This window comes from Aulonocara stuartgranti (assembly GCF_965226115.1).
Source record: "Aulonocara stuartgranti genome assembly, chromosome: 12".
NCBI lineage: Eukaryota > Metazoa > Chordata > Actinopteri > Cichliformes > Cichlidae > Aulonocara > Aulonocara stuartgranti.
The window spans coordinates 4811193-4831902 of record NC_138948.1 but is presented as its reverse complement, the minus strand read 5'-3'; the positions used below and the strand labels follow the sequence as shown (position 1 = coordinate 4831902).

General features: G+C 40.9%; 1 protein-coding gene across 3 annotated transcripts in view; it reads right to left on the bottom strand.

Moving 5' to 3' along the window:
- The window catches only part of fras1 (Fraser extracellular matrix complex subunit 1), a 299701-nt gene that overhangs the window by 20288 nt on the left and 258703 nt on the right, over positions 1–20710 (bottom strand). For all 3 annotated transcript variants that reach the window (XM_082555470.1, XM_082555468.1, XM_082555469.1), the window contains 8 exons: positions 18129–18392; positions 17357–17545; positions 15715–15834; positions 14426–14605; positions 8534–8658; positions 7448–7588; positions 6329–6556; positions 3566–3679 (listed from right to left, as the gene is read on the bottom strand). In XM_082555470.1, coding sequence (XP_082411596.1) covers positions 3566–3679; positions 6329–6556; positions 7448–7588; positions 8534–8658; positions 14426–14605; positions 15715–15834; positions 17357–17545; positions 18129–18392 — 1361 coding nt within the window. The remainder of the gene's footprint in view (positions 1–3565; positions 3680–6328; positions 6557–7447; positions 7589–8533; positions 8659–14425; positions 14606–15714; positions 15835–17356; positions 17546–18128; positions 18393–20710) is intronic.

The window sequence follows — 20710 nt, the reverse complement described above, 5'->3', positions numbered from 1 at the left end:
GTCACACTGTGATTCAGCTGAGCAGGAAGCTTTTCTTTTCAATTTCAGCTTCCCTGATGTAGCTATCATAGCAAAAATACCGCTGTTAAGAAGCGTCGCTTCACTACTGGCTCAAAAAACAGAAATCAGCATATCCAACATCACAACACCAACTAAAAAACGTGTTTGCTTCTGTATCTGATCTCGACATTGACATTCAGCCAACAAAATTTTGAAGAGCCCCTCCTCTGAAGGGCAAAGTAGTTAACTTTTCTATTCTGTTAATGGACAGCATCTGGTTTATGTGGGTTATAAACTCGCTAATTGTTCCAGTGAGTTTGGATAAATTATTGGGAAATGCTATTGTACACACTGATCTCCCCACTTAAGTACAGATTAGCATCCAAACTGTTGTTATTTGACTCTTAGTTGGATGAAGGACTTTAGACTGATCTCTACGTCGTCTTTACAAGTTTTCCAAAGTTTAAAACCACCAGCATGCACATCTGGAACATCACCACAGAAGGTGATGTGATGGCTTAAAAAGTTTTTTGGTGTGTCTCGTATATTTTAAAGATGTTTCATTTATGATTATTACAAATACGTTTCAATGTATCCAACAAACAAAGTTCAGCTGTGTTTTTTTTTTAAGCCGTTTCTTCTGCAAACTACTTTGCAACCAACCTTCTTTTTAGATTTGCCAGTAACTTCTACGTGGATGCTGGGTTGGGAACTACAGTTCTGGAAATCCTTGATTTGAACATTTTCAGGTTCAGGTTATTTTATTTTTAACCGTAGGTAGATTTGGTCTCGTGAATTGAAGAAACAACAGAAAACAAAAAAGCAGAGCAAAAAATACTGACAACAAAAATTTATACTAATTTTGGCCATCATGTAATCCACAAAAGTGACTTTTTAAACCTTGTCGTTTTACAGTTTGGGACCAGAAGCCTTTGTCTGGGAGGAAGAAAAACAAATCTCACTGTGTAAAGAAAAATGAAACCAGCCAACCGCTGCAACTGTCTGGTGGACAGGGAACTTCAGCTGTGGTTCATCAGTCAACCTGTTAGACCACAGAGTTTCTGCTCTTTTCAGATAACTATCCAAACCACAACAACTAAAAGGACAAAACAGATTCAATAAAAGCACGAAGAAATAAAACCATCATGGTTTTATCAATGTGGAAACAAGAAAGCCTTCTTAAACACGAGAGCTGCTGGTGCTCCTTCCTGCACACAGCTTCACAGTTTGCTTTGAAAATCATCTTTGAATCAAAAGTGAGATATTTATAACTCTGAACACTTTCCACATTTTGATTGCACGCTCCTATGTTAGAGGCAGGGCAACGATGCTGTAATGCATGCCCCGCTTCACCTAAATGACTAAAGAGGACCACAATTAGCAACCGAAACATCGTGTTGTATTAAATCACAGGTGTTGAACTCCAGGCCTCGAGGGCCGGTGTCCTACAGGTTTTAGATGTTTCCTTGATCCAACACAGCTGATTTAAATGGATAAATGACCTCCTCAACATGTCTTGAAGTTCTCCAGAAACTTGCTAATGAACTAATCATTTGATTCAGGTGTGTTGACCCAAGGTGATGTCTAAAACCTGCAGGACACCGGCCCTCGAGGCCTGGAGTTCGACACCCCTGTATTAAATGAAACTCCGTAAGAAATTGTTTTGAAATTGCCTCCCCCTGCAGGCCATAACAAAAACTGCACTATCATGGGACCACCTACTTGCTCCTTTCTCAACCTCAGGCGATCCATGTTTGCACATGGAAGTCTAGGATATCCCAGAACACAGCTGCACCTCCAAATATTAATGAGTTCAGATGGAATAATTTTCTTTGACCAAAGGTCTCCTGCCTATATGATCAATTGGTAATGGTCAGGTTTTGCTTTCCCCTCCAGCACTCAGGAGAAGATACTGGAGTGTAACAGTATGATAATTTGGCTCAGTGATAAAACACCCAGGACTTAATTACCTGCAGCGCAAACACAGCAAAGGCTGAGAATAAATGAACGATGTGACATATTTACAGTGCCTACCAAACAAACCTGTGCGCTGCATTGCGATGAGGTGTGCAAGCCAGCAGGTGGAGGTGGAGGGGCTAATTTCAGAACAAACGGTGATGGAGCTTCTCCTTCGCACTTCACACAGACACATTTACTCTGCTGGAGAATATTCAGGCAGAGCAGGGTGTGCTGGCACTTTTTAAAACATAATTTGCTCAGAGAGAGTTCTGCTGAGCAAACATGCAGCTCATTTAAACACATCTGAATTATCCTGATGTCTCCGTCCTCTGCTGGTGTCCAATTAAAGGTAATAAATTAGAAAAAGTTCTCTTCAGTGTCCGCTGTTCTCACTTTACGGCTATTAAACATCACAAATAGTTTAATTAGATTTGTTTCCTAAATGCCTACTAACTTGGATTTCTGCAGAATTTATTATCACCACTGTGGGACCTGGATTTAATAAATATGGGAAGGACACCAGGTTTTGTGCATGTAGTGTGTACAATAGCAAATGCCCACTACCTGAAATCTAAATCTTTGGCTATTTCTGTCCATCTCCTCACTTCAGTCAGAAGCTACAGCACACATCAGCGACTTCTGCTGTCCAAATTTGTTTTGGTGTGTGCCAGTTTTTTTACACAGGGGTCAGTGTCCCCTCAATCAGTGCACCGCTACATGCTGCATTTCGGTTTGCTGGTTAGTAGCAGCAGCAGCCACGCTCAGATAGTCAAGCTAAATTTGTTATTCCACACCACACACTGTGATGCAGTCTCGAGTCACAAGACTCGGCGTCAGACCTTGACCTTGAGATCAAGGTCACTGATTTTTGCGTGAATAGTACTAGAGGTATCTATGGTATCAATTTGAAAACCCAAAACTGGTTCATCTTCAAGTCATCGTATTCACAAATCTGGGCATCCATGCCAACTGCCTGCGTGCCGTATCGGCTTTTTACAGCTGGGGGGGTAAAAAGTTTAATGAATTAAAGACCTTTTGTTCTTGCACACCTCGGGCCTGCGGTTTCTCCCACATTACTCCCTGGAATCGATGTCTTCCTCTACTCTCACCTCTGACACGTGCACTGGATCTCTTCAGTGTGTCAAAACATTACAGACATCTTTAACATCCTTAAACTTAATTTTTGAAACTTTATGGATCATATGAACATGTAGTCTCAAGCCTTGTTTTTGCCCGTCATGCATATGGTTGTCTCTCCTCTGGTGTGCATATGTAATAGAATGCAAGTGAAACTGCGTGTGCTTATTGTCTGAGGGAGGTCATTTACTTCATCATCTCCAGCCACAAAGCAGACCAGTCTGCCACTGATGCTATGGATGTAAACATCAGTCTTACTGGTAACGTAATAGCAGGTTTGTGGCATTTTTGTTCAATCATTTCTTCTCTCTAAGAGATTACATTGGACAGTTGAACGTGCCCGAGAAGATGAGCTTGACCTTGACATTCGACATTTTTATGGATCTGTTCTCTTTTAATCAAACCCCACATTCATTTTACTCATGATCAGATGGAAAAATAAAAATGTGTCCCTGCATCGTTATCGTACCTTGTTATCCATGTACTCCAGCCACTGCAGTCCCAGGTTGGTGAAAATTAACGGCGTTCCATCATCAACTGGCAGGATATCTATCTTGAACTTCTGGGGAGCGGCTGTCACTATCTGGAAAACCCAAAAATGAAAGAAATTAAAAACAATTTTTAAAGACCGCAAACATGGTTTAAGTGAATTTTAACAAGTAGTAAAAACTACAGTGTTAAAAGGACAGCGTGTCTAACTTTCTTGTGTTTTCCTGCTGGCGACTGATCCAGTGAAACTTCTGAGCTCCTCCTTGTTCAGGATTTCTACTCAACTAAAACAAAATCCCCTGCATGTATCGCTCATCCCAGCTGATCCAAAGTAAAACTTAATTAATGATAATACTCGTGTCTGGCAATACAACAGACATGACCAATACAAACTGAACTATAGCAAACCTCAAATGTACTTTGATTAATTACCATAATACCCTCATAATCTGGAATTAGAGCGCTTACAGTAATTCTTCACACAACTCGACATGAACAGAGTTTATTACAGCAGTGTGATGTTCAGAGTTCAGCTGTGAGTTTAACAGGCTGAAAATTCTAAATATATCAACAGATTATGGAAACGGAAAAACACACATAATTAACATAATTATATGATCAGCGCTTTTTGTCAGTTTTGTGTATTGATTGCTTTAAATGATGGTCGAATGGTGCATCACTGTCAATTATGGGATCTTCTCCTGCCAAAGGAGATAATGAAGGTGAGTTGAATCATCTTTTCTCAGTATTTAGACAATTCGACCAGCTCTTATTATGGCTGCCACGCGCTTACTTCGCTTCACTCAGTTAAAAACCTTTCTAAGAAAAAGTGACTACTCAAAGGCATCCTTGACCTTTAAAATGAAGCAGGAAACAAACAGAAGATAATTGACTCTGGAGACGAGCTCGAGCATGATCGCAGACAGTGAAGCACAGAAGACAGAAGCACATGAACGAGACGGAGCACAGACAGGGAGACGCTGGAGCTCAGGAACACAAACTTAAACATATTAAATAAGTGTTTAAGCTCAAAGAAAGCACAAAAACACTAAACTTAGACACCCAGCTATTAAAATACGCCTTCAGACTTTGGAGTAAATTGTTCTTCTTTATGCAATATCAGGTTGCAAAAAGCTGTGCTAGAGACATGCACAGACTTCACTGTAGGTTCCACTTGAAGTCATTCTCATTGAACAAAGTTTTGAAAGCTCAAAATGTTGTTAGGAACCATTTAAAGGTTCTGCTGGGTTTTACTTTATTGATTCAGCCGCTTCCAACAGCGATGGCAGGCTGAATCAGATAAGTTACTCCAGTATGCACAGTTACCGCCTGCTGTCTGAGGTGCATGAGGGAGCAACTAATCACCACAAGAGAGGCTAATAAGGCCAACTTTGACACGTGCCATTTGAAGGCTGAGCTTGTCCACACAGATTATAGCAACTCATACATTATTTAATAACACAGCAGCTCCAGTGGGAATGAAACCGAAACGACAGCAGCGATAATGCCACGAAGCATCTACTGAGCTACAGAGCACGCGTGGCTGTCGAGCCAAATGTCCCCAGGTGATGGAAAGATAATAAACCCAAGGCTGGGAAGTGTGTGTTTGCGATCGGGGATGTCAATACCTACACGCTGTCATTCAGTTTAATCATATGGGCTATTAGTAATGACAGGTGGTGGAGCTGAGGGGGGAAAACTGACAAGCAGAGGAGTCAATTCACCCTGAGTCTTGCTCATAACCATAAAGCTGACATTACCACTGCACACACATTCGTCCTTCTGTAGTTGTAGGGACCTTTGTGTGATGGTTTCTGGTCTAGCTGTGAAAACAAAACACTCGCAAGGATGTCAAAGTGCATCCAGGGCAAACATGCGTGGAATAAGCCCCTCCTCACGGACCATCTTACAATCCTCGATAGTGGCGACGGGTTAATACATTTCTAGAGACAACATAGTGTGCTGCACTTTTGTTTGCCCAAGTGGCAACTCCTCAGCTAAAGAATAGAGAAGCGCTAAAATGTAGTTCCTCTGATGTCCACTAGAGGCTGGCTCCGAATTTGAGGTTTTACTTCAGAATTGTTACTGTTTCCATTTAGGAAACATAAACCACTGTTTATCTATTTCACCTGCTTCAGTGCAAATGACAGTAACAGGATTTTAGATCTGCTTTTTGCCAGTGTCACTGCTGGTAGCATTACGCTGTACCTGCAATCCATTCGGGTGGCACAGGTAGTGACAGATTGTGACACATCCATACGGACCAAAGATTTCCTGTGTGTTGCAGCACAGCACTTTTTCGTGTTTTAGGTAAACTGTCCATTGTGTGGCCCTTCACTGAATCTATGTGAGTTTTCAGGGCAGCAGATAATTAAATACGCACATTTAATAACACAAAACTTTGTGTGTCTCCGCTCTGTAGGACTCTAAATATTATTCAGATGAAATGAGCTGCAAACATAAAGCTGCTCCTTCCATGCTACAGAAATAGCCTGTCCTTCCAAACATGTCCTTTGCAAAAATATTTTCACTGTGTTTCCGGAGGTGTCCGCCCTTTGCAAAAGCCCCCAGCTTCTGTCCTCACAAAGACAGAAGCACATGAATACACCCACAAATTCACAAAAGGTCAGAGCAGGCACACTCTCGCAGACATGCCCTCACTCTGCCATTTCAATCATCCCACTGTAATAAAACTCCAGAAGGTGCCTTTTATACACACACTGATACACTCACACACACACACCTCTTTTCCGTCGTCCTCCACCATGAAGAGCAGGTTGGTGCTGTCGGTCACGGTGAAGGTGAAGCGGTCTTTGAGCGAGTTGGAGCCGTCGTGGTTGTAGCTGATGCGGTTCTGGTAGATGTCGTCCATGGTGAAGCTGCTGGTCTGTCGGTAGTGTTGGCCGTTGATGGTGCGCTCGATGGTGCCATGTCGAGGAGCCTGGACGACGCTGAAGATGACGGACTCCGCCTGGAGGAAGGTCGTGTTATAGGAGGAAAAATGCAGGGAAAGGAAGGACGGCTCAGTGATATCGTCTGCAATGTCTCCCTAGGATGAAGCTACATAAGGAGCCGTGTTTGTTCTGCACAACCAACAAACAGCCAAGCATGCAAAATAGTGAGAACTCAAATTCAGGAATCAGCTTCAAAATATCTATCTAGTGCCGGACTTTAACATCACTTTCGGGTGTTATTCTCTAAAATTCTACAGTGAAGCAGTAGAAAATAAATCTTCAAGTTTTTACTGAGAATTACAGATTTATGGGATTAACAGTGTTGGATTATCCCTTAAACCGGCTGCTTAGTTTAGCCAGCTTAGGTAATGATCTCAAAATAAATATTCAGATTTTCTAAACTGGTAACTGTACTGCTTTGATATCATTCCAAACATGACGCCAATTAGTTCGCGAATCATACCAAGCTTCAAAGATATTATCTGTTTATATTGTGCAGCTCATAAAGCGAATCAGCTGCTTAAAGAAGGAAAAAGGCAAAAGAGCTCATTGAAATTACTTCATATAAATTTTATACTTACTATTAACTCAATATATGAGTTATATATTAACAATATATGCAGCAGAGGATGGAGAGCAACATTTGCCTTCGTTTAGCCTTAATTAAAGCAGAAGCATGAGTGTGCATGCTGCAGAAATCAGTCCTCGAATGCTTTATTTTGACCTCAGTTACACATTTGAAAAGTTTTTTGTTTTGTTTTCCTTTAAGATCTTCTGAAGTGCTCAAAGCATCTCTGTCATCGTTCCTTCTCCAGAAGGTGACACCTGATTCTTATCATGATGTCACACATATACTGTAATTAAAGCTGTGAAAGACTTGCAGAAAACGTATGTAGCCAGTGTGTTACCTCTGTGTCCGCATCGGTGGCTTTCAGCTCAAACTCAGTGATGGTCTTTCTTACACCCTCCTGCACCCTCATGCCAGGGACCTGAAGAAGAGGCAGGGAGTCGTCCACAGGCTTGATGGTGATGTAGAAAGTCTGGGCAACCTGATGACAAAGAACAAATAATAAGATGATGAAACTGTTACACATATGCGTAACCAAAAATACATCCTGTCATCAATGTCCTACTTTCCACCGAAAACTTTCTCAACAATTCAGCAAATAGAAAAGTCTCACTATGATGAAAAAGTTTAACCCCAGATGGCATAACCCAAATACCACAAACTGCATTAATACAGAATTGGCATGCCCTCAAGTAATCCCATCTCCTCGCAGGGACAGAACAATATTCTGCTTTGGTATCATTAAAATACCCCCCCCTCTAATCTTAAAGCAAAACACTTGATTATAAATATGCAGTAGTTCTCAGTTGTCAGGCTTCTCAGAGTTAGCAAAAGTACAAAAGGGCTACACAATTTCATCAACTAGCACAGTGGCCACAAAGCTTCCACACATTGCAGTCAGCCAGGCGTGAAGGCCAAATGACCTTTTTCACATGTTTGCTCGAGTCCTTGTGATCCTCATTAGTTCGGATTAGCGAGGCAGATTTATGCATGAGGTGACCTGGGGCAGGAAGCTGCCACTTTCTTGCTGTTATAAAAGCTTTAGAGTTTGTTAGATTTTTAGATTTCTTTCATATCTTTCAATTTTATGGCATCGTTAAGGTTTTTTAATTAAGCTAAGCTTTTAAGTGATCAGAAAACATTTCTCTTTCTGGTTTTCTTTCTTAATTCCTGCCAACAGCTTGTTTTCTGCACCATTTAAGGTTGTTCCCTGCACTTGAGCTTAAAGGTCCCTCTTTGGACACACAAGGACTGCTGACTTATTTCTTGGCCAAACCGGGAACAAAGTTATTTGTCTTTAGGAAGAACATATAACATTTCAGAGCTTCTGTTGTAGTCAGTAGATATCTGCATCAAGACCTCCTTCATGAATGAATTTCAAAATGTGTTAAGCTACCAGGTATCGTAAAAATCTTCTGCCATTCACCTCATTTGTCCCGTCGGACACAGTGAAGGAGAACTGGTCAGCATGTTTCTCTTCTTCACTGCTGTGGACGTACTGGATGCTGCGTGATGCCAGGTCAGCCTGTGTGAAGGTGCTGATCCTGGTGCCTAAAGAGACAAAAGAGAGAAAAGTAGTCGTTAAGCCCAAAAACGTCCATTATGTTTGTTATTTCATCTTTCATATTTTGGTATGAGATGGTTGTACACTGCTAAAAAAATAGGTTATGCTTGATGATCACAGCATAACACAAAGTTGGTTATACTTAAATCTGTCCAATTAAGAAGCAGAAACCACTGTGAGTCTATTTCAACCTCGTTAGTTTAATATTAAAGCAACAGCAGGTGCAAAACTACAAAACTCTGGAACAGGGACTGGCTTGGCAGACCGTTGCTCTCTCCTGATCCCTCCTGACTGATTTTTGTCTACCTTTGATTTTCTTTGTGTTCATTCTGGTGTCCATTCCACCAGTTCTGGTGGTCTCGGGCAAATGCCAGTTCAATAAAGTGAGAAACTTCAGAGATTAATTCTTCCGCGTCTGTTTCCGTTATGTTTCCATGTGATGTCTCATCCTTCATATTTTGTTGTGACATGTGTTTGAAAGCCACCGTGGCATTTTCTGACCACACACTGAGTTTGTTTCCTCAATTTGGCTCTTATCAAATTTACATGGGGATAAAACTAAACTGAGACTGAAGTCAAACTGAAATAATAATGCTTCTCTTTACTCTGTGTTGCCTCTGCAGATTAAAACCCAGTGGGAAACATAATCAGGTTTGTCTGCAACAATCCAGCATCACTCAGCATGAAACTAAAGGTGACTGTCTTAAAAACAAGAACTTCCCAGGAGTTCTGTTATCCTCGCTTATTGTGGATGCAAAGACCTGATGCAGCCATTCGTAAGAACGCATTTATGGTTATTCCTGACATACAAAGTGTGCAACAGACACATTACATAGTTATCTATGATGTGCATTAATAAAGAAAAGGACAGAACTTCTTCTGAATTTCCATTTTCATTGATTTCCAGCTGTGATATTTCATTTTCCAACATTTTCACATTGGACAGTTTAACAAACCCATAATATTATCACATAAATTGCGATATTAAATAAAACAAGGAGTCAAACAGAAAAACAAACAAACAAAAAATGGTTTTAAATCCTGATTTGTATCAGCTTCCAGTTAACTGGTAGCTGATACAAATCAGGCGCAAGAAAATGAGAGAAAGAGCGCTGAATTAGAAAAATGATCCTACCAGCTTCAAGAAAAAGAAGGTGAAAGGAGAAAGAATGGGCTCTCCAAGACAAAAAGAATCAGGAGCTCCAAGAAAAGCTTGATGAAGCTCTGGAAAAAAATTAAAGAAATCCACCAAGACAAGAAACAACAGCCCATAGAGCAGAGAGACATGCAGAGCAAACTCCAAGGCATGGAGGAAAAATGCAAAGCACTGCAGGTAAAGCATAAGAAAACTCTGCACAAAAATCAACAGTTGCTTCAAGACAAGAAGCAAATGGAAATGAAACAGAAACAAAAGGACTCCAAGCTTGAAGAGATGGAGGAAAAACACAGATTGCTCCAAATAAAGCTCGATAAAACAGTGCACAGAAATAAAGAGTTGCTTCAAGAAAAAGACCAACAGAAAATACAACAGGAAGAAGAAAAACTTATTCTCCAGAAGAAAAACACTCCAAGAATTGTATAATGAAACGAAGTACAAAACAACTGTACTGGAAGGAGAAAAGAAAAAACTGCTCAGAGATGCAGCATCGCATCAATGAAATGCTGAGAAACAACACAGAACTTGAGAAACTTTCCAACAATTTGAAGTACAAAACAACTGTACTGGAAGGAGAAAAGAAAAAACTGCTCAGAGATGCAGCATCGCATCAATGAAATGCTGAGAAACAACACAGAACTTGAGAAACTTTCCAACAATTTGAAGTACAAAAACACTGAAATCCAGGCGCAAAAACAACAGAAAACACACGAAGACCTGCAGCGTAGACTTCAAGAAATCCAGAAGAGAAACCAGCATTTAGAAGACATGCACAAGAAAGCAGAACAGAGAAATACAGATATGCACAAAGCAAAGCGAATGGAGAAGGCAACAGTTAAAGAACTGAAAGACAAGCTTGAAGGAAAACAAGAAGAATTAGAAAACATGGTGAAACGATGCAACAAACTTGAGAAAGAAAACGCAGAAACAGTCGATGAGCTGAAAACCCTCAACGAGCAGAAAACACTGCTCGTGCAACAGTGTCTGAAAAAGAAGGGAAAACGCCTCCACTGGTTCTGGAGGAGGGACACTGCTGCTCCTCACCTGATGTAACCTCGTTTTCTTCCACCTCTATTCCATCTTAATTTTCACCACTCCTCTCCCCTCCCTTCTTCATCCTTTTTTCACCCTCACCCCCCCGACCAGTCCCGGCAGTTGACTGCCCCCTCCTGAGCCTGGTTCTGCCATAAGTTTCTCCTTTAGCTTTCTTTCATTTTAAAAGGAGTTTTTCCTATCCACTGTCGCCTGGTGCTTGCTCAGAGGGGATTGTTGGGGGTTTCTCTCCTCTCTCTTTTGCCTTCTTTTTCCCCTCTCGTATCCCTCTCTTTTTGCCCCGTCTACACTCCCTTTACCCTCTTCTTTTCACCCCCCCACCACCTCCTTTTCCATTCCCTCCATCATCTGGGGGGAGGAAATAAAGACATCTCAGCATCAGCTCTCTTCATGTCATCTATTGACAGCAAAATGAGCGCAATTCTGTGGTCTTCCTGGCTTTTGGCATCTACTCCTCAGCTGAAGGTTTATACATCATTATAATCAGGACAGGCAGGCTGTGAGACAGATCCAATATTCTCAGTCAGTGATGAAAACCAAGCTTTTTTTTAGCTCCATCATATTTAAGCAAATTACATTTTCCATTTGTCCTGACAGGGAATAGCAGAAAATGCCACATTTTGTTTAAACATGGGCTGAATGCTATGCAGGTTAACATCTGAGCTGATACCGTGGTACAAAACACAGCAAAAATCATTCCTATTTTCACACGTGAAGTTAAAACTTTCTGGGAAGTTGAGTATATTGGATGTTTAATGGTTGTAGAGACTGTCTGATGTTAGTTTAAGTCTGAATCCGATCGGCTTATCTGTCTAGTTGTGGTCTGCACAGATGTCCGGTTTTTAGAAATAATTCAAGGGCAATAGTGTGATATTTTGTATTTATTTATTTCCTTTTCTTTGTCCTTCTTTAAGAAATTTGTATTGAAATAAAAACAAGAGCAAGGGCTTTTATTTTGTCCTGCTGAAACCCACGTTACTGTACTTGACATAATTCTTTTTTATTTATACAGATATGCAGATATACTACATGTGTACAATTCCTCTCATTGTTTAAATGTTTAATAATAAAGTACATGAATATTATATATTATAGTAAAGTATATTTCCTATTAACTAGGCAGGTCATTCTCTTTCTCTTCACAATGCTGTCTTTAAATAAAAATATATAATTCCCTATATTCCTATCTATTCCAAACAATGGTAGTAAGCAACAAAGTTTTAAATTTGTCACTTTGACTCTTAATTTATTAACCATGAACAAGAGGTCAGAGGTCAAATGTAGCATGATTCCTTAAATCCTTCTATGATACTTTCTGTATGTGGACCAGAGACAGGCAATAACGCATAATCTCATTACTTTTTTAAGTAAAGAGTAAAGTAAGGGATTACTATTGCAAAAAAGGTAATTAGATTACTGTTACTTTCCTGTAAGCAGGCTACATTACTGCGTTACTAAACCGTTGTGATTTTGTTTGTGAGAGTGTCTCATGAGCGTGGAACGTCCGCGGCAGCAACAGACGTGTGTAGATCAGCAACGGATAATATGGAGTGCGGGAGAGAGTACGACCATGCAGCATTTAAAGCTTGGAAGTACTGACATTACTTTGAGTTTGATTCTGTAAAAAGTGACAAAAACATTGAAAAAATCCATGACCGATTACGCAGAAAAAATAGAAAAAGGTCTGTTGCTTTATTATGTATTCAGGTTGTGTATCATGTTTTTAAAAAAAAGAAACAAAGTAACTAAGTAATAAAGCAATTACTTTTAAAAATAAGAAATCGGTAAAGCAACAGGATTACTTTCTTGGAGAAGTAATCAGTAATTAGTAACTAATTACTATTTTAAAAGATGTGTTGTGTCGTTTAATATAGTCATAGTTTCTAAGTTATTAAGGAAGCAGTTCACCCATCGGCTGTGGGAGGTGAATATTTCTACTCTAATGAGCAACATCAGGCAAAAGGAAGACACCATTACCTGACCAAAGTTAACCTGGCCGATGGATCTGACTGAAGTCTTTCCTTCTTTAATGTGGCAGAAAAAGGGCTACACACTCAACTTTAAGCTTTATCGGAATTTTAAACTTTAGGATCAAACAACATAAGCTGTATCTACTTCTGTCATTTATTAGGAAGCTTGAGCTACGCCTCAAACTAGTGTCTAAAACAAAGCTGCAAAAATCATTTGAGGAGGTGAGGCAGGTTACTGTCTTAAGCATTTTGCGAGACAAGTGCCTTTTGGCAAACACTCAGCTGGAGAGGTGTGTCATAACCTCAGTCATTTAATAAGCCCCTTGAAAACATTGGCTTTGAGAGCGGGAGCTGAAAGGGAGCATTCATCTCTTTGTGCTGTTACCTTGACATTCCTCGTATGCTGACAAGCTTCCCATAGGGGCAGTGGGCTAGCTGTGCGTGTTAGCATGGTGTGACAGACTGGCTGAATGGCTAGCAGTAATTATCCGGTGCTGCTCTGTGGCTCAGAGGTGATCTGATGCTTGAAGATCGGGGAGCAGTGTTAACATCCAGCTCGTTAACATGCTGCAAGCACTCGTGTGGGGAATCCGTTCAGCCGGGGCTGAAATCCTCAACAGCACGGAAGCTAATAATCACCTCTCTGTGATCGGAGGATGCATCAGTTATTCCTTTTTTGTTTTCTCTTTATTGCATCACAAGATGAGAATTTTAGTTATGGCTGCAGTCATTTGAAGTTTGTTTGTGTCACAAGAAGCAGAAAGACAGAGTGCGTGAGTGTGTCTGTTTTGTAGAGGGCAGCTGGAATAGAACAGAAATAATGGATGGAGGAACTGGAGCAAGCTTCATTACAGCTCCGTCTGTGTGTGGAGTCAGTTATCATATACAGAAGGGAACGAGTCTCCATCTACAGAGTTTGTGATGAGATTTGGTTTTGGAAAGTTTTTGGTTCCATTTTCTTTTGTTATTGTAGTGAAGTCGGGTTTTTGTGATTAAGTTCTTAGCTCCCTGCTTTAGTTTTATTGTCGGTCCCCGGTGTTCCCCTGACTCTCTTGGTATTTGATGCATGAAGGTTTCCTCAGCTCAGCTCTCGTGCTGCCACACCCTGTTGTCACTAAAATACTTCTACTACCATCACACCGACAGGCACTTTAGAATCACCAATTGACAAGCATGTCTTTGGACAGGCTCAAACCGGAGAGGTGATCAATGCACCACAGCGCTGCACACCCCTGGAAACTTTGGGGAAAACGCCATTGGTTGGTGTTGGTTGCCAGGTGAAATCAGAGTCTGCTGCACCAAAAACACAAGTGTAATTGCTTTGGTAGCAATCAGAATGCCATAGTCACCTGCAGTTTGCATGCAGGATGCCAAGTACTCACCGAGCAGTTGAAAAAGTTTGGTTTGGTTTAGTGTTTGGCTGTCACCTTTGCTTTTGCACCCTCTGTGTCAGCCCCTTGTGCATATGTAATCACGCCTTTCCCTGTGCTTTGCCTCACAAACAGCATGCACACCTGACTTTCTGTACAGTATGGAATTAGCTTCTAAAAACACTGACATATAGGCCTGGTCTACCTGGACTGGCAGTATGCTCGAGGTGCCCCAGGCTCGTCTGTTTGGTGACACGGTAGATGAGCTCGCCCGGCTCGCTGTCCTGGTCGCTGGCTGACAGCTGCAGCGTGGTCAGCTTCTTCACTGAGTTTTCATCAAGCACCAGGCCTTTGTTTACCACTACAGATGGAGGGAGATGGTCCTCTGCAAGATAAAATAAATAAGGTCAGTATAAAAAGAAAAGGAGCAGAGAGAAGAAAAAAATTCCCCCGTCAAGCTAAGATTTATCAGTAAAACCCGGCTTTTGGCAGCGTTTGGGAAAACAATTCATCCAAAAGGAAATCAAAGTATTAAGAATCAGTTTCTTATCCTGGTAAAAGGGAGAAAGGATGGACTATAGCAGAGGAGGTGAAATAAGCTGAGATTTATATAGACCGAGAACGACAGTTTCATATCAGGAGGTGTGAAAAAGTGATATAGGTTTGAAAGATGTAAAAAAAAAGATAGAAAAGAGTGAGAGAAGGGCAAAGAAGTCATCAGAGGGCAGCACGGCAGGAAGAGATATGGAAGGAGAGCTTCCCTGTAGTCACATCTGAGAGGGTGCAATAAACAGAAAAGTGAAAAAGGTGAGAAAATAATAGGCTAAAAAGAGAGCTGCAAAAGATATGAGAGAGTCGGGATGCTGCTCAACCATGAGGGAAAGGCAATCCTTCAATATCCAGTAGCTTCTCATGTGGACACTGGATTCAAACTGCTGAACCAGTGCAATAGTTGGTTTTATCCCCAGAAGGAAGCGAGAGGAAGCTTTTTAGATGGAAACGGTGACAATAAAAATGTGCGCAGCTGAGTTTTCAAGGTTTATCATGGCTCAGAATGGGTCTTTGGCAGTTGACTACACACAACTGCAAAATAAGTCTGCGTAGCTTAAAATAAAAATGCATCTTTTTTTCTTTTCTCACAATCTCAAAAAGAATAGTGTCATTTATATATGACTAAAAATTGCCAAAAATAATTGCATTACAGTGATGATAAAAAGAAAATCACTGTAGCGAATGAAATTTACAAATTTCTGAGAATGTCGATTAAAAACCCAAAACGAGCTCATTTAACATGCGAAAGCTAACAAGCTGTAAAAGTGGGTTATAAATAACATGACTGCACACAATTCGTATTCAGGACGTATGCAGGATGCAGCATCACATCAGTAACCACGCCTGAGACGGAGGGATAAATCTGCAGTAATTGCCTTCTCGTCTCCACCAAATGAAAGAACACTTCAGTCCCTGCTTTGCAGAGGGTGGAGGAAACCCTACCGAGCACACTGATGAAGAAGGACTGGTCGATCAGTTTGTTGCCCTCCGGATCGAGCAGGTTGAACTTGAACGACAGGCTTCCTCCTTTCTCCCCCTTCTCGTGGCTGTACTGCAGCAGGCCTGCAAGACAGAGACAAGCACTCGGTGTCAAAGCTTCTGACTTCATGCAAAAGTGTAACTGCTGGGAATAATTAAACTCCAATGAATCGCACGACCTTAGAGCTAAATTACTGTGAGCGAAACTAGAAAGCACTGAGAGCTTTGAATGCGTCTTCTACGCTTTTATTTTGTCTTATCACTAAGTTTTTGAATGTAATTCAAACAATGAGTGAACTGAATTTAGCAGAAATGTGGTTTAAAATTACATTTTGATAAATGTACACTGCAAACCACCTGTGACCTTTTCTGCATTTTGTATTCTTGTCCATGTCTGGGTGAAAGCAGCAATAAAACTGGAGCAATTTTTACTCTGCCATCAAGCTGTGCAAGTTAAGAGTTCATCAATAAATACCTCTTGCTTCTCAACCCACCCCTCTGCCATTATCTTACCTCCAACAACAAAACTAAGAAGTAAGATAATAAACTGCATACACAGTTAGCTGTAGCCACTGTGACATCACCAAGTTAAAATGACCTGTTATAGCAGCTGATGGGGCATTTAACCTCTAAGGTGGTCCCGAGACGCCACGTCAGGACATGTTTGTGACTTAAGGACGCATGCGTTGAGGTATCAGTCGAGGTTAAATTGCTCTGAACAGGCTCTCAGGACTGTATTACACATGACCTTTTTTCAGTGATGGTCATTCACATTCCTTTAATGCTCTCTCAAACCACTTCCTTTCTCTGTCTTAAATGTGAACCTCCATATCCTCAAAATAGTCTCTTGTCTTGTCCTTTCCATGCACATGCACATCTGGGGCTTGTATTGAAGAGCTGAAACTTCAGGCTCTCCTGTATTTGCTCTGCACGTGCGGAGTGGTTGTTTGCTCTCTCCTGTGTATTAAATCCAAGCACTCTTCACTGCACTGCACACCATACCAACATTTATCAGTCCAGCTGCATTCGACTCAAGAGCTTTAGTCTACCATGACTCGGACGCCTGAGCTGAAAGTGTGAAAGCATATCCCGTTTTATAATCTATTAAAGGGCCCATAATTTATAATGTTGTATTCATTCAATCTTTAAACTACAGGTCAAGACCACCTTTGTCACAAAGGAGATGAGCATTTGGTTAGATGCTTAAAATATGGGCTATAACAGTGGCTTTGATACTTTTACTTTATGTTCTACAACATAAAACATTTTAAGTAATTTGCTAACAAATTGCTAAATTACAGAAATTGTTGTAACAGGCAACATCATCGCAGCAAATGCAGGAGTTTTACTTCATCTGTAGCCTGACGTGTTTCTTTTGCTGATACGATATCCTTATATGTTGCTAACTTCCACGTTGGCCTGCAAAAGACATCATGTCACTTTATCTGCTGGTTCCTGCTGGTCACTGGGAAAAACGCAGGATTAAAGCAGTCGTTCCAAACCTAGAGGTGACATCCATCTTTTATATACAGTCTAAGATAAAGCAAAGACCGAAAACTGTGGGACATCTGTGCAAAGTTACAACAATAAAAACTAAAGCTGGCACCTTTGTTGACGTCCTCCTGAGTGAAGCTCTGAATGGGACCTCTCACAGAAACGCTCTCCGCTCGGCTGCTCCTGTTGAGCTGCAGCTTGCCGACTGGGGGGTCTTTGGTCAAGATGTACCGGAGCTTCAGGTGGTCTGAGTCGATGTCAGTACCTTTCAGATTCTGCTCTGTGATCTTAGATGATGACCCTGAAAAAGTACAGAAATGTCAGTGATCAGATTTTACTTTACATTTATTTGATGACTTTATTTATTTGATTGGATTCTTTTTTTTTTCCGACTGAAAATACAAGAGCTGCTTAAACTCACTTGCAGAGACTGAGAAATACTCTTGAAACAAAAACCTTAACAAGCCTTAATTTGTCTTTTAATAACCCATAAAAAAACCCAAATATTTCCCCACACACGAAAAGCTGGACATAACAAATAAAATAGGAAGAAAAAAGTGGAAAATATTAAAAATGGGGCACTACAGTGTATCATAATACATTCATGTGAATAATTACTAATCAGCTGAGGTTTTTTTTTAAATAAAAACAACACTATTTTAACGTAGTTTCTCACTCTAAGCAGGGGAACTATGAACAAACTGATTTAGGAGGAAGAAGAGAAAAACAAGAGGCTATAAGCGTGAAAAGAAAAACTACTGAGTTTATTTATGATTGTAAAAGTATTCTGACTGGTGTCCCCGGGCGTCTGGTTTAACCTGAGATGAGTCAACATCTCATTAAACACAGACATATCGTTTATTACTGCATTTCTTGACTCTCACCTGCTGGAAGCTGCAGTCCTCTGTTGACGGTCATTCGAGGTCCCTCGCTCCTCGTGACGTCCATCGTGAACTCCAGGCGGCCCGTGTGGGTGTGAATGCCATCGGTGAGGGTGAAGGCCATCTCGTCTGCTCCCCCGCTGACAGTTTCAGGCGTGTAAACCAGCAGCTGATCCACCACATCCTGATAGGTGAATGTGGAGCCCTGCGTTAGGACGCGACCGTTCTCCAGTGGCTGGGAGTAGAACTGCCGCCTGCGGAGCTTGCCTAGGGGAATAAAAAATAAACCAAGCTCAGATTGTGAAGTGGGTGTAAGTGGGGGAGTGGTAACTGAATAAGTACATCTTTTTAATTGCTCTGATTATCTAAGTCAAATGGAGGATGTTTGAGTTTTTCATGCAGCACATGAAAGACAAGAAAGCTCTTTGTAGAACCTAATGAGACATTTTAGATTCCTCTAAATTACCCTGCTTCTTAAATCAAAGCCCAGGTTTAAATAGGATTTAAGTCCAAATCCTGCAGCGTGAAGAGGGGACACACAGACGTACACCCTCATTTATTCCCTCCCACACATTCCCTCTTCTTCTTCTTCTTTTTTTTTTAAACGTCTGCAGTGAAACGTTTCCGCACTGTTTAAAAGTAGAAGATGAACAAATCAAACACTTCCACCAATCCTCTATGGAGGATTTAAAAAGCCAAAAATCATTAATTAAATCAAATACAACCCCAATTTCCAAAAAATGTTGGAATGCTGTGTAAAAAATGAAAAAATGATTTGCATATTAAACCTATGAAAATATTTTCAGAGCTTGCAGTCAATTTATTATCTATTGCCCTGCAGTATTTATTTTCACTGGATTTTCTATATTTTGCCTTTTTTTAAATGAATCTTTTATTTTGTCAGTGCAAATCCATCGTTGGGGTATCCCCATGTTATTTGCATTAAGATTAATTCATAGAGTTTGAGACTGTTTGGCACTAATTACCTGAAAATTATGTGCATTTAGAAATATCTCTTGGCCTTAGACTGCTTCGACAGCACGAGGTCTACAAGTGCGTGCACATTTGCTGGAGTGTTGCTGCAACCTGGCATCTCATACTTCCTCTAAGATAAATAGATCGTTGTAGGGGTGTGTGTGTGTGTGGACAGTGGAGAGGTGGCCAGTTAAAAAGACGAGCTGACTGGGAGTCATCGACACGCCTGAAATCACTCATCTCCCGCTCTGTCCCATCAACCGTTCACGCCGGTGGTTTTATGGCGGAGGCACGCTTGGTTTCACCAGCTGCTTTATGGTGCTTTAACTGAGTGGGAGGGGGGGGAGGAATGTCCCAGACCAGGTGTCTGTTGGGGTGGGTGAGGAGTATGGGAGGGGTGATAGTTGAAGACAGCATCGAGTTAGTATCAAATGGACATCTAATCCATACGACTAATTTGCATGATCAAGACCAGGAATTCAGAAGTGTCAGTCGGAGATTGCCTTTGCATTAACAAAGCTCCTTAAATCCTTAAATACAGAACAGTCAGTTAGAGAGAATGCCTTTAAGTTTTGGGTCATTATGGCGTTAAAATAAAAATCGTAACATGTAAAGAACAAATGAGATCCTGTGAAACAGGGTTTATATTCCGCCGTCTTTCACGACTTTGTAAACTTTGCTAAAATTGGGTTAAAAGACATTTTTGCTGTGACTAAGTGCTGTATACTTATCTTAAAAAAATGTGTTTTCCGTGAAGCAATTTCTTTTGGTCTACCAGACTGTGGCAGGCGGAGAGAAAATTCAATTTGGGACGGTGAGAGGGCGTCAGAAAAACAAAGTGTTTGGAGGTCAGTTGATTTGAGTTTGTGTCGCTGTGTCATGTGAGGAATGGCTGCAGTCAGAATGCAGCGCTGCAGCGGGCGGCCGCTGTGTTTGTCTTGTTTTAAACTGTTTGGGTGTCGGAAATAAGAGTAATGTGTTTATGACTCTGTGTGTGTCTGTTCATCTCTATCACGTCCAGAACTATTTACTATCAACATGCCAGGTACCTCTTAACATAACTCTCTCCTGAGCTCTGTGTTAGGTTTTGTGTGTGTGCAGATCTAAAGTATGTGAGATATTTTAATATACTGACTGCACATCACTGCATATTTTTCCATGTTTACCTGCTGGGTTGCTGCTGTGTTAACACATAATTCTGTTTTTGAAGCGTCTCTGTTGCTTTCATATTTGAAAAACATATATGATGCCATATGAACTGGTGAATAAGCAAATGGACTTTAAGAGGAAGAATAACTAAACGTATCTCAAAAGCATCTGTTTGTTTATCTAAGTAACAGTAAAATTGCATAATTTCCTCAGGGATTAATAAGGTATTCTGATTCTGAGATCAAAGGGACTGTTCTAATTGCACTTTTCTGGGTTCATAATCCCACCAATTTTGATAAAATCCCCAACATCACTGGCTGAAATGCAGCTCTGAACCATTAAAGAGCTGGACAGATGTAGACAGTCACTGTTGTACCTCTCGCCTCCTCCGTACGTCCCGAAGATGATTTGAACCAAAACCTTCGATTTCTAAGGATACAATTTAAAATTGGTTCTTTGCT